Source organism: Oncorhynchus gorbuscha, linkage group LG07, assembly GCF_021184085.1.
Source record: "Oncorhynchus gorbuscha isolate QuinsamMale2020 ecotype Even-year linkage group LG07, OgorEven_v1.0, whole genome shotgun sequence".
In the NCBI taxonomy this organism is placed as follows: domain Eukaryota; kingdom Metazoa; phylum Chordata; class Actinopteri; order Salmoniformes; family Salmonidae; genus Oncorhynchus; species Oncorhynchus gorbuscha.
The window spans coordinates 60,143,193-60,171,060 of record NC_060179.1 but is presented as its reverse complement, the minus strand read 5'-3'; the positions used below and the strand labels follow the sequence as shown (position 1 = coordinate 60,171,060).

Sequence of the window (27,868 nt, the reverse complement as noted above, 5' to 3'; positions counted from 1 at the left end):
ATGCTCACACGGACTCTTTAGAAGGGAGGTTGACAAAACAAATGCACCTAATGACTGAGGGAAATGAAATCAAAGCATACTTCCTTAAGAATGGACTTTGGCATTACCTGATTTGACATTTGTTATTTTTTGTTTGTTATTTTGTTTTTGTTATTTTTGTTTGTTATTTATTGAAATGCTTAGTTTTCAGATGATTTTATAATTACCTAATATCGTAAGATACCTTTAATAGTTGTTGAAATAATAAATAATGCAAGCTTTGCACCATTTTCAATTATGATAAAATTATGATTTCCGTAAAAACATTCAGCAACATTTAATTTGTAGAAAAGTGATTTATTGGTGTGTTGCTTCTTTATACAGCTCTTCCAAAATAATAATAATCTCTGGCCCACGTAAGAATATAGTTGAATAGATCTAGGCCATACGTTCTATGTATGTATGCTCTGTTGTGTTGACAGGCCATATTTATCTAACCTTAATCCACACCATAAATCCTGTTAATTCCTATCATTCAGCTAAATGTTCTACATACTTAATATTGTTTACCTCCTACATTGCTAACTATGTTGCGGTTGTAGCGTAGGCTATACCAGAGTAGTTAATCATAAATGTATATAAAAATAAAATGCTTCACAGAAACATCTAGAAGGCAGTCTTAATGTCTTACTTTTTTAATAAAGGCATTACCATCTCTCATATGTTGGTAGTACAGAATTCAAGTTTTTACAGATTTGGTTCACAAAGGAATCACACATTGAACAGAGCAAACTTCCCAATCAGACAACTCGTAATAATAAAAAGTATAGCTTAAATAATAAAAATGATACAGTACAAAAATAGCTGGATTCATCCTGAAACTCACTTGTGGAAATTACAGTGACACCGTTTTTCTGTCTTTTCTTTTTTAGAAAAAGTAACATTGCAAAAAAAACGTAACGTTTTTATCCTGGTTTTGCAGCGGACTGCAGAGTATAAAAGGATACATTCACTGGCGCTCTGTGATCTGACACAAGGCACTGTAGGTTTTATCTAGGTACAGGACTGTGTGTGTGTGTGTAGAGGAGAGGCAGTGCTATTGTGCCAGTCCTGCATCTTTAGCCATACCATAGAAGATTCCTCTCTGGAATAAGAGGTTTGTAGGAGTGTCAAATTCAGCAATCTGTCCCTTGTCCAAGACCAGCACTCTGCAAAGAGGTGAAGAGGGGTTAGTAGAATGTCTCATAACTTTATTAGGTTTCTGGAGAGAATAAGACCAAACAACACAATAACATGGCATCTTAGATCAAAATATGTATTTCTATGTCTGTCTGTCGGTTTATGCGTGTGTGCATGTAATATAATAATAATAATAATAAATGCCATTTAGCAGACGCTTTTATCCAAAGCGACTTACAGTCATGTGTGCATACATTCTACGTATGGGTGGTCCATGTGTTATGTATTGTACATTACCTAGTATAGTCCATGATGGTGTTGAGTCTGTGAGCGATGGTGAAGACAGTGCAGTCCTCAAACTGTGTCCTGATGGTTGACTGGATGAGATCGTCGGTCTCTAGGTCGATGGCAGCTGTAGCTTCATCCAGAATCAGAATCCTCGTCTTCCTCAGAAGAGCCCTGGCTAAACATACCAGCTGCCTCTGGCCCACACTGAACACACACACAAAGGCATTATTCTTTTTCAGAAGAGTAAAACATGAAATATATAAAAAGCTAAAAGAAATATTCAGAGAAGGAATACATTCTTAAGAGAAAATCCTAATAAAGACATGTTTGTATTCCACATGTTTTCAGTGTTTAATTCCCACCTGAATATACAGGTAAAAAGCCTTGTACAGGTGCAAACATGTGTGAATGCAAATGGATATCAAAGCATGCAGTTGTTGAGTGGTTAGGATTAGGTTACCTGAGGTTCTCTCCTCCCTCTGAACACTCCAGCTCCAGTTTAGCCGGCTGGTTGCTGACAAACTTGTTGAGGTGGGACAGTTCCAGAGCTTTCCATACCTCAACGTCACTGTACCTCTCAAAGGGGTCCAGGTTCATCCTCAGGCTGCCAGAGAACAGCACTGGCTCCTGGGGAGGGAGAGAGGGTAGTGAAGGTGGAGGTGGAGGTGAGGATGTGTAGGGTGTGTGTGTTTACCTGTGGTATAATGGTGAGTTTAGATCTCAGGTCATGCAGTCCTATCTCTGATATCTTGACCCCGTCGATGGTGATCTCTCCCCCTGCCGCCTCCAGAAGCCGAAACAGGCACAGTGTCATAGAGGACTTACCAGCCCCAGTACGACCCACGATACCTATCTGTAAGGGATACACAAGGCAACTGTTAAATGGCTAATAACTACTGCCCCCCCTCACACCTACGCTGCTATAATGATTATTGATGAGATGTATTACTACCACTACGCTGCTGTCCATCTTTTTCCCATCAGTATCTATTTATCCTGCTACTGGTCACTATTACTCCCATTTACATGTATACAGTGCATTCAGAAAGGAATCAGACCTCTTTACTTTTTCCACATTTTGTTACGTTACAGCCTTATTCTAAAATTGATTAAATTGTTTTTCCCCCCTCATCAATCTACACAATCTACACGGAAACATGACATTTATATAAGTATTCAGTCCCTATATTCAGTATTTTGTTGAGCACTTTGGCAGCGATTACAGCCTGGAGTCTTGGCTATGACGCTACAAGCTTGGCACACCTGTATTCGGAGAGTTTCTCCCATTCTTCTCTGCAGATCCTCTCAAGCTCTGTCAGGTTGGACGGGGAGCGTCGCTGCACAGCTATTTTGTGCAGTATATCCATCTATCATATCTACACTGTCACTCTTGCACACACACTCACCCACCCACCACTTATGTTGCAGCCATATTGTTTACTATTATTTATCCTGATACCAGTCACTTTCTCCTAATCCCTGCCTACATGTATATAGCCTCCTCTCTTTTTCTAGCGTTTTCTTTATTATATGTATTTTGTAAAAAATATATATTTTTACACTATTTTGATATGTATTGCTGCAATGTTGGGTAGAGCTAACAAGTTAAGCCACTCACTGTACATGTGACAATACAACTTGAACATTTCCTGTGTGACATCTGTTGATGTAAAAAGGGCTGTATAAATGCATTTGATTTGAATGAAACCCTGCAACAAAAAGTGTACGCTGGAGATGCTCCCATACTCAAGTGTTGTTCATCGTAGTTCACCAGTCTCAATTCAAATACTTCTTCCAGATAAATAAAGGTTCCATACTCAGTGTTGTTCATCGTAGTTCACCAGTCTCAATTCAAATACTTCTTCCAGATAAATAAAGGTTCCATACTTTTCTGGATATCTGCATGCTCGACACACACATCAGTGCCAGCTCTTATAAACAGAACTTTATCTGTGTATGAAATGTGATGGCAGGAGTACAGCGTTTTCATGGGGGTACATTCTATAAAATAGTGTGTTAAACAAGCATTTAACTTGTTCTGATTGGCATATGAAGCAATGTTTTTCACCCCAAAATGAACATCTGCCAGGTGTTTACGTGGTGTCAAGTTTCTCTGTTCATTTGTGACTGAAATGAAAGCCCTATTGCAGTATCTGCTGTACCAGTCAAGCATTTAGACACACATACTCATTTCAGGACTTTTCTTTATTATTTTACTATTTTCTACATTGTAAATATGGAATCATGTAGTAACCAAAAAAAAAAAGTGTTAAACAAATCAGAATATATTTTACATTTGAGATTCTTCAAAGTAACCACCCTTTGCCTTTGACAGCTTTGCACACTCTTGGCATTCTCTCAACCAGCTTCATGAGGTAGTTACCTGGAATGCATTACAATTAACAGGTTTGCCCTGTTAAAAGTCCATTTGTGGAATTTCTGTCCTCCTTAATGCGTTTGAGCCAATCAGTGGTGTTGTGACAAGGTAGGGGTGATATAGAGAAGGAAGCCCTATTTGGTAAAAGACCAAGTCCATATTATGGCAAGACCAGCTCAAATAAGCAAATAGAACTGACAGTCCATCAATACTTTAAGACATGACTGTCGGTCATTCTGGAAAATTTCAAGAGCTTTTGAAAGTGCAGTCGCAAAAACCATAAAGTACTATGATGAAACTGGCTCTCAGGAGGACCGTCACAGGAAAGGAAGACCCAGAGTTACCTCTGCTGCAGAGGGTAAGTTCGTTAGAGTTACCAGCCTCAGAAATTGCAGCCCAAAAAAGTGCTTCAGAGTTCAAGTAACACGTAAGACACGTCTCAACATCAATTGTTCAGAGAAGACTGCATGAATCAGGCACTTCATGGTCAAATTTCTGCAAAGAAACCACTACTACAGGACACCCATTAGAAGAAGAGACTTGGGCCAAGAAACACGAGCAATGGACAATAGACCGGTGGAAATCTGTCCTTTGGTCTGATGAGTCCAAATTTGAGATTTTTAGTTGTTTCAACTGCTATGTCTTTGTGAGACACAGAGTAGGTGAATGGATGATATCCGCATGAGTGGTTCCCACCGTGAAGCATGTAGGTGTGATGGTGTGAGTGTGCTTTGATAGTGTGGGTGTGCTTTGGTGACACGGTCAGTGATTTATTTACAATTCAAGGCACACTTAACCAGCATGGCTATCACAACATTCTGCAGCGATACGCCATCCCATCTGGTTTGTGCTTAGTCCTACTATCTTTAGTTTTTCAACACACCTCCAAAGTGTGAAAGGGCTATTTTACCAAGGAGGAGAGTGATGGAGTGCTGCATCAGATAACCTGGCCTCCACAATAACCCGACCTCAACCCAATTGAGATGGTTTGGGATGAGTTGGACCGCAGAGTGAAGGAAAAACAGCCAACAAGTGCTCAGCATATGTGGGCTCTCCTTCAAGACTATTGGAAAAGCATTCCTCATGAAGCTGGTTGAGAGAATGCCAAGAGTGTGCAAAGCTGACATCAAGGCACTGGGGGGCTACGAATCTCAAATCAAAAAAAATATTTGGATTTGTTTAACACGTTTTTGGTTACTAAATGATCCCATATGTGTTATTTCATAGGTTTGATGTCTTCACTATTATTCTACAATGTAGAAAATAGTAAAAATAAAGAAAAACCCTTGAACGAGTAGGTGTGTCCAAACTTTTGACTGGTGCTGTATGTCATGTTTAATGTGCTTGTTTTCCCTCATCAGTCTACAGAATCAAGGCCTGTATGTCTGTTGTGCTCACCTTCTCTCCTCCTTTGACACTGAGGGTGAGGTTCTTAAGGACCAGCTCCAGTCCCTCTCTGTACCTCACACTGTAGTCACTGAACTCTACGTTCCCCTGGGACGGCCAATCAGGCGAAGGCTTCTTGTCCTCCACCTCCCATGGGGCCTAGCAACATACACAATTATACAAAACAATAAGCTTGATGCACACTTGAAATTCTGTCCACATCTGCAGAGGTTGAGGAAGGACAGCCACAAACAAACACACATGCACCTACTGTAGCACAGTGTAAGACTATAAACTCAATCACATGATCAGTAAAGAGGGTGGCATATTTGTTGGGTGTAATAAACAAAGTGGTCTGAAATGTACAGTATACTAGTGCCCAGCCGCCCAACATCAAAGGTAGGCCTTATACGGCACATAATATCCAAGATAGAGATGTAGCTACTTTTAGTCTTTTATGGTTGTGATTGTGAGTTTGATTTGGCAGCCAAACAGTCAAAGGAATGTGTAAATTCCTGATTTTTTTTTAATGGATTATTTTCCTGGAAAACAGCATGAACAATGTTTCTCTATTAAGAGCAAATAAAACACACTTCAAGTGCCAATTTATGAGAGACAACCATTTACTGATGGTCAGTAAATAACAGACAGCAGGCCACAACATTTCCACTGTCGCTTTGCCTTGTACTTTATGAGCGATTAGACCTGGTTTATTTCCATATGTAATGTACCGTTCTAGTAAGCACCGTGTGGATGTATTTTTTTTTGTACCTCAGTCTTGGTCTCAGAGTACTCCTTGACTCTCTCCACAGCTACGATGTTGCTCTCCAGATCTGACGTCATCCTCACCATCCAGTTCAGTGACATGGTCACCTGTTACAAGGAAAGCACAGTAGCATGAGAGATGCTTATGGGGGGGGGGGGGGGGGGGGGGGGTGGACACACACACGCCATTAAGCCATCAGTCTGAAGTGCCCCCACTTGCGTTGCTGAATAAGTAGCTTTCGGTGGGTTCGAGCCTCGGTATGAGCTCAATTAGGAAGAAACGGTAGTCGCCAAGCAAGCAGTGTGACGTCCTTAACACGAGCACTACAGAATCACAGTGGCAAGCAATGGGCACCATTTGCAGCAGACAGCTAAACGGACAGTAGATATGTTGTACTGTACCAGTAGAGCGTAGGACACAGAGAGTCCCACCAGTCCAGGGTTGAGCTTGTCTTTCCCGATCACAGCAAACAGAGCAGCAAACAGTACGATGCAGTTCCCAATGAACTCTATACGCACCCCTAACCACCTACACACACACACACACACACACGACAGTTAGAGCAGCGCTGACGCAGTGTTTTTCTACACAGTAGTTACACTGAACCTGCCTATGTAAATATACCGAAGGAAAAAAAAAAGTGAAACGCAACATGTAAAGCTCAGGAGGTTGGTGGAACCTTAATTGGGGAGGACGGGCTCATGGTAATGGCTGGAGAGGAATCAGTGGAATGGTATCAAATACATCAAACATGGTTTCCATGTGATTGGTGCCAATCCATTCGTTCCAGATATTATTATGAGCCGTCCTCCACTCAGCAGCCTCCACTAATGTAAATTGTTGGTCCCATATTTATGAGCTGAAATTAAATAGAATTTTCCATATGCACAAAAATCTTATCTCTCAAATTGTTTACATCCCTGTTAGCATTTCTCCTTTGCCAGGTGTACCTTGTGCTTGGGACAATAAAAAGCCACTAAAATGTGCAGTTTTGTCACAAAACACCACACATGCGTGCAATTGGCATGCTGAGTGCAGGAATGTCCAACAAAGCTGTTTCCAGAGAATTGAATGTTCATGTCTCTACTATAAGCCGCCTCCAATGTCTTTTGAGTATTTGGCAGTACGTGTCCAACCAGCCTCACAACCACAGACCATGTGTAACCACACCAGCCCGGGACCCCCACATCCGGCTTCTTCACCTGCGGGATCGTCCGAGACCAGCCACTTGGACAGCTGATGAAACTAAAACATATTTTGGTCTGTAATAAAGCCCTTTAGTGGAGAAAAACTCATTCTGATTGGCTGGGCCTGGCTCCCCAGTGGATGGGCCTATGCACTCCCAGGCCCACCCATTGCTTCCATAGATTAGGGCCTAATGAATTTATTCCAATTGACTGATTTCCTTCTATGAACTGTAACTCAGTGAAATTGTTGAAACTGTTGCGCTCATATTTTTGTTCAATATACATTACCATGCAAATACATTGATTAGATACAGTATTAGGAGCACTTATTGTAAATGCGGGACACTCATGTTTTATGTACTTTGCGTTGGAACGTGTGCCTGTTGAGCATGCTTTCAACATGAGCACCAGTCAGTTGCTATGTTCAAATTCTCATAATGCAATGGACAGTCAAATACTGTACCGTCATTTTGAAGAGAGAATCCTAGCCCACTTGGGATTATTACCAAGACCCTTCAGAGCAGTAGCCAAAAAAGGGAGCAAATTAAGAATTTTACATTGGAGCCATTTAGCAGACGCTCTTATCCAGAGAGACTTACAGGAGCAATTAGGGTTAAGTCCCTTGCTCAAGGGCACATCAACATATTTTCCACCTAGTCAGCTCAGGGATTCAAACCAGCGCCCTTTCGGTTACTGACCCAACACTCTTAAGGCAAGGCAACCTGCCGCCCCAAAGACAATTGGAACACAGGCACTGTCCTCCAGAGTCCATAGTGAATGTACAGTGAGATATAGACACCACCTACCTGTTGGATACTATACCAGGGTAGTAACTCTTCTGGTTGTCATCCACCTTCATGTCACTCATTAGTACAAAGGCATCGTGTCTGCAGTAGGCTCTGATGACACTAGCGCCAGTGACGGTCTCAGAGAAATGGGAGTATATAGGAGACCTGCTGACCGACTCCAGGCGCTTTAACTGCCGAGATGTGGCCACATAAAATCTCTACAGCCGTGGGGAAGAGAGACGAACAACACATTATATAGTAACTGAACACGGGGATACAAGCTGTGACAGTAAGCAACTAGGAAGAGCACACTGCAGTAACACACTATATGTAGTAAGGTCAGGGTTCACAAAACATCTGCAGAGTTCCTTTGACAGACTAATAGAGTAATAGATTCATTTCATAGTGATAGATATATTTATAGTCATATTTAGCTAGCGTTTACATTAATTATGATAATGCCAGTTCTTGAACTCTGCGGATACTCTTTCCACCCGGCCCAGTCTACGAAATAAGGTATATTTAATTTGATTATCAAATCAATGCATAAATCATCCAGTACTAAACACATTTGATTACACTTTGATCAAATCAACACTTCAATGTCCATTAGTGCTTAAATGCCATCATAATATTGCAGTGTACGGGTTGGCTTTTAAACACTAACACATTATTAAAGGTCAAATTCATACATATAGAATAATTAAAAGTCCCAGTGAGTAAGAAATAGCCCTTTTTTCAATGATTGAGAGACACATGGAGAAGGTAAATAAAAGACAATGCAGATAAATCAAAAAGGAGAAGGAATATATGGGGATGTTAGATCATGGCGACCCAGTTAACAGCGCTGCAGCTCCAGTTAGCAGGCATCTCACAGAGGCACATGTGAACACACAGAACCCTGCTTACATTCACTATATAGAGCCCAGCCCGATCAATGTTTTCTTTGGGGGTCAGATTCTGATTTATTAGGGGACAAAACATACCGATATGTCTTACTCACTGAATTTGCATAAATTACCATTCAAAAGTGCAATTGTCCAATAACTATGCTTCAAATGTTGATTTCACACATCGTGACAAGAATGTACACAAATATGTCGCCTCGTTCTGAGAATGGCCGCATTTGTTCAGAAAAGCATGAGATTTAAAAATCCTTTTTACTGAATATCGGTTAACGGTTGAATTATCATCTGATAACGATATAGTGGTAAAAGGCCAATATCGGCCGATAGTATTGGTTGAATTATATATCGGTCGGGCTCCAGATATATATCAGTTTTCCAACTTCTGCAAACTTCTGGAAAGCACAAGCCCCAATGGCCCTCAGCGAAACATCCAAATGCAGATACTACAAACGAAACTATTTTTCGCTCGGGATCACGTACTCTCTTTAGACCTTCTCAATCAGACTGATTGGAAGGTAGAAAGGAGGTGATTGCTTGTCGATTTCTTGAAATGAAATCAGTGTGCTGCAGGTGCGTGGACATTTCAAACGGATGAAAATCAGATCAATTGATGCTCAACACATTCTATCAGTGACCAGCAATTTGAAGAAGCCTTGTGGCTCCTATCAAGTGTCGTCATTTTGTGGGTCAAATCTCCAGACACCAAAAAAAAAAGATAATAATAATAATAATATATCTAATCGTCTTAGTGCGTTAGTAGTGGATAGCCAAACAGTTATTCACAACAAATGGATGCTAAATGGATGTTGGATGATTTGAAGTTTAACTGATTAGGATGAGTTATAAACGTCGGAATGAACGATGACACGATAATGCCTATCCCCCCCCCCCCCCACACACACACACACACACACGCACGCACGCACACACCAGTATTCAATACAGATACCGAACGGCTGCTCACCATCTAACCCCAGTCCAATTCAAAATTCAGTGCATCGAATTATCATAGTGAAGCCAAGTCAATGGAATATCAACAATCTTGGTCATAATGCCATATGCTGAGGTTCCACATCCATATACCTTGGGGTGGTGTGATCTAGAAGAACAGCCGTTCCACACAAACCAAACAACTAGAGACTGGAGCCTTAGGCTACACACTAAACCTCCACTCGCTAGTCTGCTACTGTGTCTTCCCACCAAGCAAACCCCACTGCAACACTAAGACAACAAGAATGATGGTCACATCTACCACAGCAAACTGTACACACAACAGCAGCAATCTACCAGCCCACACACACACACACACACACACACGCTGTATTAGAGTTATTAATGAGTTGTTTCCTATTTACCTGGACCCACCAATAGAACACCATTAACGGCACTACGACTAGTAGGAACAGAGGGGTGAGGGCAGAGCATACGATCAGCACATTCACTGTGTACCAGAAAGTGCGCATCCATATATCAATATTGTCTGGGATGTGCGAGTCTATAATGTCCACGTCTTTGCTGAAGCGGTTGAGTACGCGCCCTGTGGGGGTGCTCTCGAAGAAGCCCTGGGGTGCCCTCAGCAACCTCTGGAGCATGTGGAGGTGCATGAGTTCAGCTGCCCGCAGCATGCTGTAGGCCTTGGACAGCAGACAGTTGGCCAGCAACAGCACACCTGGGAGAGGGGGGAGGGGCACAGGTGACAACCACAATACTGTTAATTGGATCTCTCTCCCTCCCACTGGTATAGAAGCCTTTGGCAGTATAGAGTAATGACCCAAATATTAACTTCCTGGGTCAAAAACTAAAGGCATTGCATGGAAACACTGCATACCAATACCCTATAGAGTCAGACAAGAAAGACAAGAAAGACAAGAACCTCAAACTCTCTAATGTGCAGATGGACACCTGTTGCATCAGACTACTACTTGCCTTTCCATTCATTCACCGCCAGAGGGCAGCAGCACACCAGAGTTCTCATCTTTCCTGTAAGCACAAACCTAAAACCCTCACCTTTAGATCAGGTCTAGGGGCAACTTCATCCTATGCCACTCTAGTCTAAATCTATGTTCTCCAGCTACAATACATTATCCACTGTGTCCCTGAGAAGGACGTTGGGTGGTAAAGAAAGCACAGTAGTGTTCCGAGCTCTCAGCTTGATCGCCTCAAGAGGACGAGTAAACAAACAAACAAGATCAGCTGAACTGAAGCCTCCTTCACTACTGTGTGTACACAGCACCGGCTGTGGGTGAACCAACCCTGCTGTGTGTGTCTGCGCGTGTGGGTAAACAGGCTGCAGGCAGGGCAGGATGTGCTATAGGGCCGCTGAGAGGGAGAGAGAGGATGTGAATGCATAGTTAGGGGAGAGGAGACGGAGGAGAGCAAATGCTCAACAGATAACAGGAACACAAAAAGCTGCAGAGAAACAAAAAGCCAAAAGGTCACAGAAACTGCTCCAACAATCAGGGTGCTGCATGCTGCATTCAGGAAGGTAAACAACCCACTTTGGCAGAAATTGAAATGAAAAGGAGGGGGGAGGGGTAAGTATTACTTGACACCATAAACTCCTGACCTGGAGAGTAGAGCAACCAACCATTAGCTCTTCAGAACAGAACCAATACCTGGACAAAGATGTATATGAAAGCCAGCGGGGCTATGACCACGGCGAAGATGGGGGTGCTGGCCACTATGACTATCATGGTGGAGAGAGAGGAGAAGAAGGTCCCGAGGAACATGAGAACGGTGGAGGGCAGTGCCTCGTCGATGACGTAGATGTCCTTAGAGAAGCGGTTGATGACCCTGCCTATGGGGGTGGTGTCAAAGAAAGACTGGGGGGTGTGAAACTTGTTGTCCAGGAGGGCATAGTGGAGCTTCCTGGCTGCTCCGATGTTCCCCATGGCCAGGGTGAAGGAGGAGACCATGACCAGCAGCCCTGAGATGGAGGGAGGAGGAAGAGAGGGAGGGAGTGGGGAGATGAGGGAGGAGGAGGCAGTGGGTTCTGTACGTGTCCGCTCTCATGAATGCAGAGACCCTTTTCAATTTCATTCAAATCAAGCTCACAGTGTTACTGGAAAAGGACCTGAGGTGTTGAGGCCAAGGTCCTTACACAAGACCAACCACTCATAGTTAGCATCATACAGTAATAAAGTAAAAAACATACAATTGTCATATACACAGCAAAATCTACAACAACAAAACCTCTTCGGCACAAATGACCCAAACACCACAGACAAATTGTATTATTGAATATTGAGTACTTTCAGTCATCTTAAGGTGGATAGGTATTGTTATCCTAAAGGTACTGGACAGCAGGTCTCCTCACCTTGTGCCATGCCCAAAGCAGCATACACCCCCACCCTCATGCTGACATTCTCCTGGGTCATGTTCTGAGCTGCGTCATTGGTCCACTGGCTCAGCCAGACGTTGGCTCCGATGGAGGCAGCACTCTGGCAGCCGTACAGGAAACAGATGAAGAGGGACAGCAGAGGCCCTACTGCCTTGGCATACTCCCAGAACACCTTGCTCTTCACCTGAGGACAGGGAGGAAAGGGCAGTTAGAGGTCAGGGGTTAGAGATCAATGGCTCTAAAGCTTTGGAATACTCCCATAAAACCTTAATCTTCACCTGAGGACAGGGAGGAGAGGTTAAAGGTCAGGGGTAAGAGGTTAGACATCACCTGGGGGTAGGAGAGAGTAGAAGTCTACACTATGTCTGGGGGTAGGAGAGAGTAGAAGTCTACACTATGTCTGGGGGTAGGAGAGAGTAGAAGTCTACACTATGTCTGGGGGTAGGAGAGAGTAGAAGTCTACACTATGTCTGGGGGTAGGAGAGAGTAGAAGTCTACACTATGTCTGGGGGTAGGAGAGAGTAGAAGTCTACACTATGTCTGGGGGTAGGAGAGAGTAGAAGTCTACACTATGTCTGGGGGTAGGAGAGAGTAGAAGTCTAAACTATGTCTGGGGGTAGGAGAGAGTAGAAGTCTAAACTATGTCTGGGGGTAGGAGAGAGTAGAAGTCTAAACTATGTCTGGGGGTAGGAGAGAGTAGAAGTCTAAACTATGTCTGGGGGTAGGAGAGAGTAGAAGTCTAAACTATGTCTGGGGGTAGGAGAGAGTAGAAGTCTAAACTATGTCTGGGGGTAGGAGAGAGTAGATGTCTAAACTATGTCTGGGGGTAGGAGAGAGTAGAAGTCTAAACTATGTCTGGGGGTAGGAGAGAGTAGAAGTCTAAACTATGTCTGGGGGTAGGAGCGAGTAGAAGTCTACACTATGTCTGGGGGTAGGAGAGAGTAAGTCTACACTATGTCTGGGGGTAGGAGAGAGTAGAAGTCACACTATGTCTGGGGGTAGGAGAGAGTAGAAGTCTACACTATGTCTGGGGGTAGGAGAGAGTAGAAGTCTACACTATGTCTGGGGGTAGGAGAGAGTAGAAGTCTACACTATGTCAATGTACACTATGTCTGGGGGTAGGAGAGAGTAGAAGTCTACACTATGTCTGGGGGTATGTCTGGGGGAGGAGAGAGTAGAAGTCTACACTATGTCTGGGGGTAGGAGAGAGTAGAAGTCTACACAATGTCTGGGGGTAGGAGAGAGTAGAAGTCTACACTATGTCTGGGGGTAGGAGAGAGTAGAAGTCTACACTATGTCTGGGGGTAGGAGAGAGTAGAAGTCTACACTATGTCTGGGGGTAGGAGAGAGTAGAAGTCTACACTATGTCTGGGGGTAGGAGAGAGTAGAAGTCTACACTATGTCTGGGGGTAGGAGAGAGTAGAAGTCTACACTATGTCTGGGGGTAGGAGAGAGTAGAAGTCTACACTATGTCTGGGGGTAGGAGAGAGTAGAAGTCTACACTATGTCTGGGGGTAGGAGAGAGTAGAAGTCTACACTATGTCTGGGGGTAGGAGAGAGTAGAAGTCTAAACTATGTCTGGGGGTAGGAGAGAGTAGAAGTCTAAACTATGTCTGGGGGTAGGAGAGAGTAGAAGTCTAAACTATGTCTGGGGGTAGGAGAGAGTAGATGTCTAAACTATGTCTGGGGGTAGGAGAGAGTAGAAGTCTAAACTATGTCTGGGGGTAGGAGAGAGTAGATGTCTAAACTATGTCTGGGGGTAGGAGAGAGTAGAAGTCTAAACTATGTCTGGGGGTAGGAGAGAGTAGAAGTCTAAACTATGTCTGGGGGTAGGAGAGAGTAGAAGTCTAAACTATGTCTGGGGGTAGGAGAGAGTAGAAGTCTAAACTATGTCTGGGGGTAGGAGAGAGTAGAAGTCTAAACTATGTCTGGGGGTAGGAGAGAGTAGAAGTCTAAACTATGTCTGGGGTAGGAGCGAGTAGAAGTCTAAACTATGTCTGGGGGTAGGAGCGAGTAGAAGTCTACACTATGTCTGGGGGTAGGAGAGAGTAGAAGTCTACACTATGTCTGGGGGTAGGAGAGAGTAGAAGTCTACACTATGTCTGGGGGTAGGAGAGAGTAGAAGTCTAAACTATGTCTGGGGGTAGGAGAGAGTAGAAGTCTACACTATGTCTGGGGGTAGGAGAGAGTAGAAGTCTACACTATGTCTGGGGGTAGGAGAGAGTAGAAGTCTACACTATGTCTGGGGGTAGGAGAGAGTAGAAGTCTAAACTATGTCTGGGGGTAGGAGAGAGTAGAAGTCTACACTATGTCTGGGGGTAGGAGAGAGTAGAAGTCTAAACTATGTATCCCCATAGCTCTACTCACCCTGCCTGTCTCAGCGGTCTCTGCTTGGATGAGTTTCTCCACCTTGGGTAGTTTCTTCTCGGAGTCAGATTCGGCATGCTTCCTCTCGCTGCACAGACGCTTCCGGACAGACCTGCTCTTTGGGTTTTCCAGGTCCCCTGAGATGATGCTGATCTGCCTGCAGGGAGAGAGGAAGTGATTGATCGCTCAATCAATCGTTGTGTATATCATACATTTGAAAAAAGTGCTTGACAGCAACTCAAGTCCAAAGCCCCATAAAATATGACATTTATCTATTAAAAAGAGGTAAAACATACCATAGAACTTTTAGCTAAATAAACAATCCCCTGCATATTAAGCGAGGGCTTGCAATTTGAAACACTGCATTTTTACCAGATAAAATGGTTCAATCAAATACTTCAACAAACTTTTCCCCCGGTCAGCTAGGGTGACCACATGTTCAGGATTGTACAGGACAGTCCTGCATTTTGGCCCTTTGTCCCGCAACCAAACAATCATGTCCTGCATTTTATCAAACAAATTAAAACGCCACTAATTTACAACAAAAAAAGTTGATTTGGCCCATATTTCTGTCAGACTTCCCATTCATTTGATAAGAATTGACATTCCAACCAGTCTCTTTTGCAGTCACATTGCACTTATGAAAAGATATATGCCATAAGGATGTGGTACTGATGATGTTAAACACATCTCCGATCTGTGTTGAGATCTGATATTCTGCGCAGTGCAAGATGAGACGCCAATGTGATATCGTCAACATTTGTCAAATCTTTTCAGGCTAAATTCCAGCGGACAGTTATAACTACTTACAAAAAGTGTGCCTCTAATAAAAGAGCTAAAAAAGTAAGTCAACTTGTGAGAGTCTCCATGCTCATTAGTTGCTCATTCAACATATTTGCTGCTACTTCACTCAATCCCGTTTTAAAAGTCTCCCTTCCTAATTGTTGTACATTCCCTGAGACCAACCAGAAACATTTCCTTGGACAAATATTCCTAGATTTTCATAACAACCACACGTGGACTCTCATTTCTGCATCACCACATTTTACATGAGGCAAAAAAGGTATGCTTTAATTCATTCGCTTACTGCAGCGGGGAGGGGGATTTTTGTCCGGGGAGGTGCCCCCGTTGACCCGCATTTTTTTAAATGACCCTACTGACACATTTAATAAAAACATTGCAAATTGGCATGCAAAATGTCAGAATTGCCAGAGCAAAATCAGACATTTTGGCCTGCAACTGAAAAAAACAGAAGAATCCTGGAGGGACTGCCTTATGAACGGTTACAGAGACTTATAAGTACCTTATGAACTGTCTCTTTGCCTCATTGACCACTGGTTCGTTGTCCACCATGTCTGTATGGTTGCTAAGGGCGTCGTCAGGGAAGTTTTCTTCTTCGTCAATCAAAGCCTCTGTGGGTGTTGAGTTACAGCGTTACCGTGGTAATTATGTAGCAGGTGTACACACTCCTATAGGTGTAAGGCAGGGACAGCTAACTCTCCTCCTAGAGAGCTACTGGGTATTTAGGGTTTTGTTCCAACCCAACTAACAAATCTGAAACAGCTAGTAGCTTGCACACCCAGTAGCCTTCAAGGACACATGTTGGCACGTACTGGTGTAAGGGGAACAGTGGAACCCCAAGGGGATTAACATCAATAGAATCCGCCCTTCTGCTTTAGCCCTCAAATTCAAATCTGGACCTTGAAACCAGTTTCACTGCTTTTCTTCATTCTTCCCCTCGAATCAGAGACCAATTTAAACCTGGGACCGGGGGACAGGTCGCTGACTAGTGGTGGCAATTCAGCATGATACATGTCCATTGGGGTGGGGGCAGGGTAAAAATGTCCATTGGGTTAATATGATAACATATAACGACACATAAGAAAACATTTGAAGTATTCCAAAGACATGTTCTCACACGATTTCAAGTGACCAAAAATGTATGTGGTTTTCCTTTAAGGGACACTAAGTGGGTGACCAATTAATTACCAGGTGGCAGTAGAACAGAAAACCAGCAGTGCTACAGACATCGTGGGGTAAGATTCAAATACCCCTGTGCTATAGTAACAGGTAGTTCTACCTGTTGCCTCGTCCTCCTCGATGATGTCCTCCAGGGAATAGTTCCTGAGGAACTCAGCGAATGCCCCATTCTGTTTGAGCAGCTCTTGGTACGAGCCCATCTCCGACACCCTGCCCTCCACCATCACCACTATGTTATCCACCTGCGGCAGGAAGCTGATGCCGTGCGTCACCAGGATACGCGTCTTGAGAGAAAAGAAAAGAGGATCTGTCATTAAGGCTGGCAATTGCCAGGGACCTCACGATACTTTATTAACGCGATACTTAGATGCCAATATCTGTTGCGATTCCATACGCTTCACTATTCTGTGTTGCGATTCTATACGCTTCACTATTCAATACGTGTTGCGATTCTATACGCTTCACTATTCAATACGTGTTGCGATTCTATACGCTTCACTATTCTATACGTGTTGCGATTCTATACGCTTCACTATTCTATACGTGTTGCGATTCTATACGCTTCACTATTCTATACGTGTTGCGATTCTATACGCTTCACTATTCTGTGTTGCGATTCTATACGCTTCACTATTCTGTGTTGCGATTCTATACGCTTCACTATTCTGTGTTGCGATTCTATACGCTTCACTATTCTGTGTTGCTATTCTATACGCTTCACTATTCTGTGTTGCGATTCTATACGCTTCACTATTCTGTGTTGCGATTCTATACGCTTCACTATTCTGTGTTGCGATTCTATACGCTTCACTATTCTGTGTTGCGATTCTATACGCTTCACTATTCTGTGTTGCGATTCTATACGCTTCACTATTCTGTGTTGCGATTCTATACGCTTCACTATTCTGTGTTGCGATTCTATACGCTTCACTATTCTGTGTTGCGATTCTATACGCTTCACTATTCTGTGTTGCGATTCTATACGCTTCACTATTCTGTGTTGCGATTCTATACGCTTCACTATTCTGTGTTGCGATTCTATACGCTTCACTATTCTGTGTTGCGATTCTATACGCTTCACTATTCTGTGTTGCGATTCTATACGCTTCACTATTCTGTGTTGCGATTCTATACGCTTCACTATTCTGTGTTGCGATTCTATACGCTTCACTATTCTGTGTTGCGATTCTATACGCTTCACTGTTCTGTGTTGCGATTCTATACGCTTCACTGTTCTGTGTTGCGATTCTATACGCTTCACTATTCTGTGTTGCGATTCTATACGCTTCACTATTCTGTGTTGCGATTCTATACGCTTCACTATTCTGTGTTGCGATTCTATACGCTTCACTATTCTATGTGTTGCGATTCTATACGCTTCACTATTCTATATCTGTTGCGATTCTATACGCTTCACTATTCTATATCTGTTGCGATTCTATACGCTTCACTATTCTATATCTGTTGCGATTCTATACGCTTCACTATTCTATATCTGTTGCGATTCTATACGCTTCACTATTCTATATCTGTTGCGATTCTATACGCTTCACTATTCTATATCTGTTGCGATTCTATATCTGTTGCGATTCTATACGCTTCACTATTCTATATCTGTTGCGATTCTATAAGCTTCACTATTCTATATCTGTTGCGATTCTATAAGCTTCACTATTCTATATCTGTTGCGATTCTATAAGCTTCACTATTCTATATCTGTTCCGATTCTAAATGCTTCACTATTCTATGTGTTGCGATTCTATACGCTTCACTATTCTATGTGTTGCGATTCTATACGTGTTTGCGATTCTGTACGCTTCACTATTCTATACGTGTTGCGATTCTATACGCTTCACTATTCTATATGTGTTGCGATTCTATACGTTTCACTATTCTATATGTGTTGCGATTCTATGCGTTTCACTATTCTATATGTGTTGCGATTCTATATGCTTCACTATTCTATATGTGTTGCGATTCTATGCGTTTCACTATTCTATATGTGTTGCGATTCTATGCGTTTCACTATTCTATATCTGTTGCGATTCTATATGCTTCACTATTCTATATGTGTTGCGATTCTATGCGTTTCACTATTCTATATCTGTTGCGATTCTATATGCTTCACTATTCAATACGTGTTGCGATTCTATGCGTTTCACTATTCTATATCTGTTGCGATTCTATGCTTTTCACTATTCTATATCTGTTGCGATTCTATATGCTTCACTATTCTATATGTGTTGCGATTCTATACGTTTCACTATTCTATACCTGTTGCGATTCTATGCGTTTCACTATTCTATACCTGTTGCGATTCTATGCGTTTCACATTACATTTACATTTAAGTCATTTAGCAGACGCTCTTATTCACTATTCTATACCTGTTGCGATTCTATGCGTTTCACTATTCTATGTGTGTTGCGATTCTATATGCTTCACTATTCTATATTGTTATTGAGATTCGATACTGAGATTGTATTGCAATTCAATGTTCTAATAAATCTGCTTAAAACAGGTTGACTCACCATTTAAAAAGATGGAGAACAAACTATAGAAGGAGAAATACCTGAGCTAGAGAATTTACATTTGCAGTCGTAGAATCTATACAACATCTTCAAAAATAAATAGTGATACGGTCATGTTAATTAAATTATTCTTAGTGTTGCATATGCAGCAGGACAGTGAACATTAAATATAGGAAGTGACACTCACTATAATAATGAAACAACCAAACACACTACACACCCAAGTCTGTACATAAGTTTCTTATCAGAGCATTAAAGTCGTACATTTGATACGAAACCAACAAGTAGAGGATTGAAAACTATAAACCACAGATAAGAGCTACCATTTCCTCTATTGTAGGCGAGGACTCTTTAAAATGGGGTTTTACTATGTGAACTAGGCAGAATATAGCTCATGTACTTGTCAGTTATGAGGAGATTCCCACTGTTGTCCTTTTTAACATGGCCATGTAGTGCCATACCACCAAATATGGTTGATAATGGACAAGATATCTAACCAGTTAATGTCTCTCTGATACCACTCAGAATGAGTCTCTCTTCTTCTGTAGTGTATGGAGAACAGAGCAGAGTGACTCTTCTACTCACCTTGCCCTGCAGCGCCCCCTCTGGGCCAATGACCTGGTCGAAGATGTGTTTGGCCACGTGGGCGTCCACGGCAGAGAGAGGGTCGTCCAGCAGGTAGACGTCTGCCTCATTGTACAGAGCTCTGGCCAGACTCACCCTCTGTCTCTGACCACCTGAGAGGTTGATTCCCTGAGAGAGAAAGAGAGAGAAAGGAGCAAGAGAAAGAGGAGAGAAGAGAAGAGAGAAAGTCAGGAGAAAGAAAGGAGAAATAGAGAGGAGAGAAAGCCAGAGAGAGGAGAGAAATAGAGAGAAAGAGTGGAGAGAAAGAGAGACAAAGAAGAAAGAAGAGAGAGAAAGAGAGGAGGGAGAGAAAGAGAGGAGAGAGAGAGACAAACACAAGCAAATCACTGATCTCAAAATAAGTTGCTTTGTTTGAGACTCAGACACATCTTAGCTCCCAGAACTGATGCCTTTAGTTGTGGGCTAACGTGACCTTTAGCCCCTAAAAACAAACCAGGTTAGATTCTATTCCATCTCCCTACCTTCTCTCCGATCTCAGTCAGGTCTCCTCCAGGTAGTACTTCCAGGTCCTGGGTCAGAGCGCAGGCATCCAGACAACAGCGGTACTTGTGCTCGTTGTAGGCCTTGCCAAATAGGATGTTGTCTCTCAGAGTGGCGTTCTGGATCCAGGCTTGCTGCGGGACGTAGGCCACCGAACCCTGAAAGGAGAGGAGGGAGAAAACTCAGTACAGCTAGGAGAAGAGGGATAAAACTCAGTACAGCTAGGAGAAGAGGGATAAAACTCAGTACAGCTAGGAGAAGAGGGAGAAAACTCAGTACAGCTAGGAGAAGAGGGAGAAAACTCAGTACAGCTAGGAGAAGAGGGAGAAAACTCAGTACAGCTAGGAGAAGAGGGATAAAACTCAGTACAGCTAGGAGAAGAGGGAGAAAACTCAGTACAGCTAGGAGAAGAGGGAGAAAACTCAGTACAGCTAGGAGAAGAGGGAGAAAACTCAGTACAGCTAGGAGAAGAGGGAGAAAACTCAGTACAGCTAGGAGAAGAGGGAGAAAACTCAGTACAGCTAGGAGAAGAGGGAGAAAACTCAGTACAGCTAGGAGAAGAGGGATAAAACTCAGTACAGCTAGGAGAAGAGGGAGAAAACTCAGTACAGCTAGCAGAAGAGGGAGAAAACTCAGTACAACTAGGAGAAGAGGGAGAAAAACTCAGTACAGCTAGGAGAAGAGGGAGAAAACTCAGTACAGCTAGGAGAAGAGGGAGAAAACTCAGTACAGCTAGGAGAAGAGGGATAAAACTCAGTACAGCTAGGAGAAGAGGGAGAAAACTCAGTACAACTAGGAGAAGAGGGAGCTGAAAACTACAACTGGACACAAACAATCAGTCTATCAATCGTTCAATCAATCAATAAAGCAATTGACCCACTAATCAATTGCTCAATCGAGCAAATGCCCCAATAAAATCAAATCAACCTTCAGTTAGCATAATTGAATTTAGTGGACATACCTGTATAGAGATGTCTCCCTCCATTTTCTCCATCTCTCCCAATAGAGCTGACACCAGAGAAGACTTTCCACAGCCGACATGTCCTACCACCGCTAGCAGTGAGCCCTGGGGTACCATCAGGTTTATACTGGGACGGACACACACACACACACAGTCAGTGCATTCTTTCCCTTGAATAGTTATTGTCCTTTGCATGATGCAACTTGCCAACATACTTGTGTAGAGCAGGAGGATCTTGTTTTGCCCAGGTGAACTTCCCGTTGACAACAGTCACTGAGCTATCTGAAGGGGAGAATGCATTGCAGTTACAAAAACAGGAACCATGACACAGCATTACTAAACTGGCAAAAACAGAGGGAGTTCCAGAAGAGAAAGCAATGACTGTGGGAATCAGTCCATCTAAATACCTTAAGTCACCTCAACTTAAGAGTCTAAAACGTTATTATTACAAAAGCCAAGAGTAATGACGATGCAAAAGTGAAATTGATTACATAATCCCTCATAGTTTCTATATAAAACCTAACCGCCTACAGTAAATGGCAGGCAGTGGTGCCATGGCAACAGGCCCATGTAAGCCTGACTCAGCAGTAACCATAGAACTAGGAATTAGAATAGTAATTTAATAGGATCTCTGTGGCAGAAACATAAGACAATTAGAATGCCTCAGAGGCCACGTCCCATTAGCTTTATTCTCTACCATCCTTCATGTCAGTGAAAACCTAAGGGGTATCGGAAGGGCCTTAGGGGGTGAAATGAAACCAGCCCAGCCAAGTTTGGTTCAATGTTCACCTGTGGCAGTGTGGGTCCGGTCCACAGACTCTGGGTCCAGCTCATCATGACTCAGGAAGTCCTGGATACGCTTCAGGGACACGCTGGCCTTGGAGTGGCAACAGAGTCAACACACACACAGCGCAAAAGCATGCACAACATCCACAGAAGGAATGACAGACGGAATAAGAGGAGGAGTGAGAGAAAGAGGAATGAGAGAAGGAGGGGGAAAAGAAAGAGTGACAGGGTGAAAAAATTGAGAGGAGTGAGACAAGATGGAGTAAGAGAATGACAGAGGAGGAGAAGACCCTACCTGTATGATACTGCTGATGACTTGGGGCAACATATTGAGAGGGAACCGTAAGATGTTGAACAGAGACAAAGATACAAAGGCTTTCTCCGCGTCTAAAATGTTATTTTTATCCACAGTCACATACACTGCAAACGTTGTCAAGGCAACCTGAGGAGACATAAAAAATAATTGTAAAAAAGCTTGGAAAAAGATCCTCTGGACAGCTCATTGATTTGCAGCTTTAAGTTGTACTCTGTCCATCTAAAATAGCTAGCTAATAGTCAGAGTTAACCTTCCTTCCTCCATGCAAAGTGATATAGCGTATACAACAAGGATAATATAGGTGTGTGTGTGTGTGTGTGCGTGCCGGAGTGTGTCCCGTACTAGGAATGGTGCACTGGTCCAGGCCATGGTAGACAGAGCACCGAGGTAGGCCGTCTTGCGGAGCACATTGAGCTCTTTCTGTCTGATCTCCAGAACCTTCTCTTTAAAGGAGTTCTCCCAGGCGTACAGCTTCAACACTTTGATCCCGTTCAGAATCTCGTTCATCAGTTTGATGCGAGCATCCTTGTACTGCATCTGCTCCACCTTTAAGAGACAACAGGAGGGGGTGGAGAGAGGGAGGTGGGAGAGAGGGAGGGGGAGGGGGTGGAGAGAGCGAGGTGGGAGAGAGGGAGGGGGAGGGGGTGGAGAGAGCGAGGTGGGAGAGAGGGAGGGGGTGGGGGGAGGGGGTGGAGAGAGGGAGGTGGGAGAGAGGGAGGGGGTGGAGAGAGGGAGGTGGGAGAGAGGGAGGTGGGTGGAGAGAGGGAGGTGGGAGAGAGGGAGGGGGTGGAGAGAGGGAGGGGGTGGAGAGAGGGAGGGGGTGGGAGAGCGAGGGGGTGGAGAGCGAGGGGGTGGAGAGAGCGAGGGGGTGGAGAGAGCGAGGGGGTGGAGAGAGCGAGGGGGGTGGAGAGAGCGAGGGGGGAGGAGAGAGAGCGAGGGGGGAGAGAGGGAGGTGGGTGGAGAGAGCGAGGTGGGAGAGAGGGAGGGGGGAAGGGGGTGGAAGATATCCTCTGTCCATGTCAAAACAATGCTACTTTAGAGATGTAGACAGCTTGGCTGTCGAAACGTTGGTAGATAAATGAATGCGTCGGATCTAAGAGTGTGCGGCTTTTCCTTTCCTTTTAAAATACTGTATTTTAACACTCATTAAAAAAGAGGCTTTGATAGCTGCTCAAAGACAAAAAAAGCACAGACATTTCCGAGCAAACGGACACACCACAAACAGAGTTTTTGAAGTACAGAGGCGCAAAAAAAAGGTACAGAACATTTCACTCATCTTTCCACCCACAAGACAACTAGTTTAAAGAGCAGCCTGCTATAGTATAAACTCACATGAGATCTTTACAGTGCTCTGGTGTTTGATCATGAGCATTGTTTTGTTGTGGTAAAGAGTTGCACACGTTTCTACCTTGACACACTTGAACGAGAAGCCGCTTGTTCAAATCGACGAGACTTCTCGGTGGTAATTACAATCATCATCGACACCATCCTTCTAATCGCGATCATCACCATCACCACAACTTCAAAGCTCCATACCACAGATATTAAGCCGTTGTAGAAAAGCAGAGGGAGGTGTGCATACCTGGTAGGCTCGTGTCCTCACGGCGATGGCAGCATTTAAGGGGATCAGGAGGATCATCACAGCAACACCAGCCAGCACCGACGGACCCAGGTTCTACAACACAGAGACAAGACACGGCTAATCAACACAGACACTGACCCAGGTTCTACAACACAGAGACAAGGCACAACCAATCAACACAGACACTGACCCAGGTTCTACAACACAGAGACAAGGCACGACCAATCAGCACCGACTGACCCAGGTTCTACAACACAGACAAGGCACGACCAATCAACACCGACTGACCCAGGTTCTACAACACAGAGACAAGGCACGACCAATCAACACAGATACCGACCCAGGTTCTACAACACAGAGACAAGGCACGGCTAATCAACACAGACACCGACCCAGGTTCTACAACACAGAGACAAGGCACGACCAATCAACAGACACCGACCAAGGTTCTAGAAGAGAGAGACAATGTATTAGCAATCAAAATAAAAAACAAGGCAGGATCAAATCAACACAACAGAGATGGACCCTAGAAAGACCACGTAAGACTAATCAACACAACAGAGATGGACCCCAGAAAGACCACGTAAGACTAATCAACACAACAGAGATGGACCCTAGAAAGACCACGTAAGACTAATCAACACAGAGATGGACCCTAGAAAGACCACGTAAGACTAATCAACACAGAGATGGACCCTAGAAAGACCACGTAAGACTAATCAACACAACAGAGATGGACCCCAGAAAGACCACGTAAGACTAATCAACACAACAGAGATGGACCCTAGAAAGACCACGTAAGACTAATCAACACAACAGAGATGGACCCTAGAAAGACCACGTAAGACTAATCAACACAACAGAGATGGACCCTAGAAAGACCACGTAAGACTAATCAACACAACAGAGATGGACCCTAGAAAGACCACGTAAGACTAATCAACACAACAGAGATGGACCCCAGAAAGACCACGTAAGACTAATCAAGACAACAGAGATGGACCCTAGAAAGACCACGTAAGACTAATCAAGACAACAGAGATGGACCCTAGAAAGACCACGTAAGACTAATCAACACAGAGATGGACCCCAGAAAGACCACGTAACACCACGTAAGACTAATCAACACAGAGATGGACCCTAGAAAGACCACGTAAGACTAATCAACACAACAGAGATGGACCCCAGAAAGACCACGTAAGACTAATCAACACAACAGAGATGGACCCTAGAAAGACCACGTAAGACTAATCAACACAAAGATGGACCCCAGAAAGACCACGTAAGACTAATCAACACAACAGAGATGGACCCTAGAAAGACCATGTAAGACTAATCAACACAAAGATGGACCCCAGAAAGACCACGTAAGACTAATCAACACAACAGAGATGGACCCTAGAAAGACCACGTAAGACTAATCAACACAACAGAGATGGACCCTAGAAAGACCACGTAAGACGAATCAACACAACAGAGATGGACCCCAGAAAGACCACGTAAGACGAATCAACACAACAGAGATGGACCCTAGAAAGACCACGTAAGACTAATCAACACAACAGAGATGGACCCTAGAAAGACCACGTAAGACTAATCAAGACAACAGAGATGGACCCTAGAAAGACCACGTAAGACTAATCAACACAACAGAGATGGACCCTAGAAAGACCACGTAAGACTAATCAACACAACAGAGATGGACCCTAGAAAGACCACGTAAGACTAATCAACACAACATAGATGGACCCTAGAAAGACCACGTAAGACTAATCAACGCAGAGAGCAGGGGTGTAATCATTAGTCGGATAAAGTTGCAAAATGTTTTGCATCAGAAAAACATTTACCGTTAAGTTTAGGAGCCAAACGGAAGCAAACGGAATTAAATGAAACAGGGAGGGACCTAGAAACTCGTTTTTGTTGCTAAATGTTTTCCCTTTTGAAGGAAACGGTTTCCCTTGCAAAACATTTTCTGTTGCAAACAGAATCCCACTAATGAATACACTCCAGGCACAATCATTCTGGATCTCATCTCTTTAGATCTATTCCCCATACAGTGCACTACTTTGGCTATGGTGGACTAATAAACCCACCTCCATGGAAAGAACCCACCCACCTGCCACAGGAAGTATAGTGCCAGTATGATCTGAAGTGGGGCGGACCACAGCATGTTGAGAAAGGTGGTGAGATCCATGAAGCGCTGAGCGTCCACTGACATCAGGTTGACTATCTCTCCCACTGTAGATGTACGCTTGGCCGCGTTAGTGATAATCAGAGACTAGGGAGAGAAAGAAAGGACAGAAGAGAAAGACAAAAATACAATTTTCCCCACTGTGTGTGTGTGTGTGTGTGTGTGCGCGCGTGCGTGCTTCTGCTTGTGTGTACCTTCCTGTAGATGGCTCCTATGATGGAGGTGCGGAGCCTCATCCCAGTGACGAAGCAGTACTGGAAGTGTTGGTGCAGAATGAGAGTCTGGAGGAAGGCTGCGAAGAACATGAGGAAGGCCAGGGCGTATCCCCACCAGGCGGGAGCTCCCTTCTGCTTTGTGAATGAGATCAATAACCTGGAGGGAGAAGAGAGGAAGATGGGGGGGGGACAGGAGGAGAGAAAAAGATGGGGTAGTAAAAACAAAGAAAAAACCTTGAAGGAGTAGGTGTGTCCAAACCTTTGACTGGTACTGTATATATAAAATACATAGATTCTGTAGACTGATGAGTAAAACAAGCACATTAAACATGACATACAGTACCAGTCAAAAATGTGCACACACACCTACTCATTCAAGGGTTTTTCTTTATCTTTACCATTGTAGAATAATGAAGAAATAAAAACAAATTAAATAACACATATGGAATCATGTAGTAACCAAAAAAGTGTTAAACAAATCAAACTGTATGTTATATTTGATATTCTTCAAAGTATGCACCATTTGCCTTGAGAGAGTTGCACACTCTTGGCATTGTCCCAACCAGCTTCACCTGGAATGCTTTTCCAATAGTCTTGAAGGAGTTCCCACATATGCAGAGTACTTGTTGGCTGCTTTTCCTTCACTTCACCCTGCAGTCCAACTCATTCCAAACCATCTCAATTGGGTTGAGGTCAGGTGATGGTGGAAGCCAGGTCATCTGATGCAGCACTCCCATCACTCTCCTTCTTGGTCAAATAGCCCTTACACAGCCTGGAGGTGTGTTGGGTCATTGTCCTATTGAAAAACAAAATGATAGTGGGACTAAGCGCAAACCAGATGGGATGCCGTATCGCTGCAGAATGAGGTGGAAGCCATGCTGGTTAAGTGTGCATTGAATTCTAAATAAATTACAGACAGTGTCACCCCCACACCATCACACCTCCTCCTCCATGCTTCACGGTGGGAACCACACATGCAGATATCATCCGTTCACCTGCTCTGCGTCTCACAAAGACACGCCAGTTGGAACCAAAAATTAAACATTTGGACTCAACAGACCAAAGGACAGATGACCACCGGTCTAATGTCCATTGCTTGTGTTTCTTGGCCCAAGCAAGTCTCTTCTTATTGGTGTACTTTAGTAGTGTTTTCTTTGCAGCAATTTGACCATGAAGGCCTGATTCACACAGTCTCTTCTGAACAGTTGATGTTGAGATGCGTCTGTTTCTTGAACTCTGTGAAGCATTTATTTGGGCTGCAATTTCTGAGGCTGTTAACCCTAATGCATTTATCCTCTACAGTAGAGGTACCAGAGTCTTCCTTTCCTGTGGCGGTCATCATGAGAGATAGTTTCATCGTAGCGCTTGATGGTTTTTGCGACTGCACTTGAAGAAACTTTAAGTTCTGGAAATCTTCCAGATTGACTGATCTTCATGTTTTAAAATAATGATGGATTGTCATTTCACTTTGCTTATTTGCGCTGTTCTTGCCATAATATGGACTTGGTCTTTTACCAAATAGATAGGGGGCGGGACAGGAAGAGTTTGTATACCACCCCTACCATGTCACAACACAACTGATTGGCTCAAATACATTAAGGAAAGACATTTCACAAAT

At 43.6% G+C, this 27,868-nt stretch overlaps 1 protein-coding gene across 7 annotated transcripts in view; it reads right to left on the bottom strand.

Moving 5' to 3' along the window:
* Nucleotides 1–658: 658 nt before the first annotated feature.
* abcc3 (ATP-binding cassette, sub-family C (CFTR/MRP), member 3) overlaps nucleotides 659–27,868 on the bottom strand; it is a 62,437-nt gene continuing 35,227 nt past the window's right edge. The window contains exons 9-31 of one of the 7 annotated variants that reach the window (XM_046357009.1): nucleotides 26,230–26,407; nucleotides 25,961–26,122; nucleotides 23,845–23,937; nucleotides 22,605–22,808; nucleotides 22,242–22,388; nucleotides 21,950–22,037; nucleotides 21,376–21,442; nucleotides 21,161–21,287; nucleotides 20,181–20,357; nucleotides 19,660–19,827; nucleotides 16,646–16,829; nucleotides 15,869–15,977; nucleotides 14,566–14,722; nucleotides 12,175–12,382; nucleotides 11,474–11,784; nucleotides 7,969–8,168; nucleotides 6,377–6,503; nucleotides 5,981–6,082; nucleotides 5,222–5,368; nucleotides 2,141–2,299; nucleotides 1,907–2,073; nucleotides 1,456–1,650; nucleotides 659–1,187 (exon numbers count right to left, since the gene is read on the bottom strand). In XM_046357009.1, the coding sequence (XP_046212965.1) occupies nucleotides 1,076–1,187; nucleotides 1,456–1,650; nucleotides 1,907–2,073; nucleotides 2,141–2,299; nucleotides 5,222–5,368; nucleotides 5,981–6,082; nucleotides 6,377–6,503; nucleotides 7,969–8,168; nucleotides 11,474–11,784; nucleotides 12,175–12,382; nucleotides 14,566–14,722; nucleotides 15,869–15,977; nucleotides 16,646–16,829; nucleotides 19,660–19,827; nucleotides 20,181–20,357; nucleotides 21,161–21,287; nucleotides 21,376–21,442; nucleotides 21,950–22,037; nucleotides 22,242–22,388; nucleotides 22,605–22,808; nucleotides 23,845–23,937; nucleotides 25,961–26,122; nucleotides 26,230–26,407 (3,589 nt within the window). In that variant the 3' untranslated portion in view covers nucleotides 659–1,075. Of the gene's footprint in view, nucleotides 1,188–1,455; nucleotides 1,651–1,906; nucleotides 2,074–2,140; nucleotides 2,300–5,221; nucleotides 5,369–5,980; nucleotides 6,083–6,376; nucleotides 6,504–7,968; nucleotides 8,169–10,213; nucleotides 10,528–11,473; nucleotides 11,785–12,174; nucleotides 12,383–14,565; nucleotides 14,723–15,868; nucleotides 15,978–16,645; nucleotides 16,830–19,659; nucleotides 19,828–20,180; nucleotides 20,358–21,160; nucleotides 21,288–21,375; nucleotides 21,443–21,949; nucleotides 22,038–22,241; nucleotides 22,389–22,604; nucleotides 22,809–23,844; nucleotides 23,938–25,960; nucleotides 26,123–26,229; nucleotides 26,408–27,868 lie in introns of those variants that run through there. The other 6 variants (XM_046357008.1, XR_006839687.1, XM_046357012.1 and 3 more) reach the window with 6 other exon arrangements.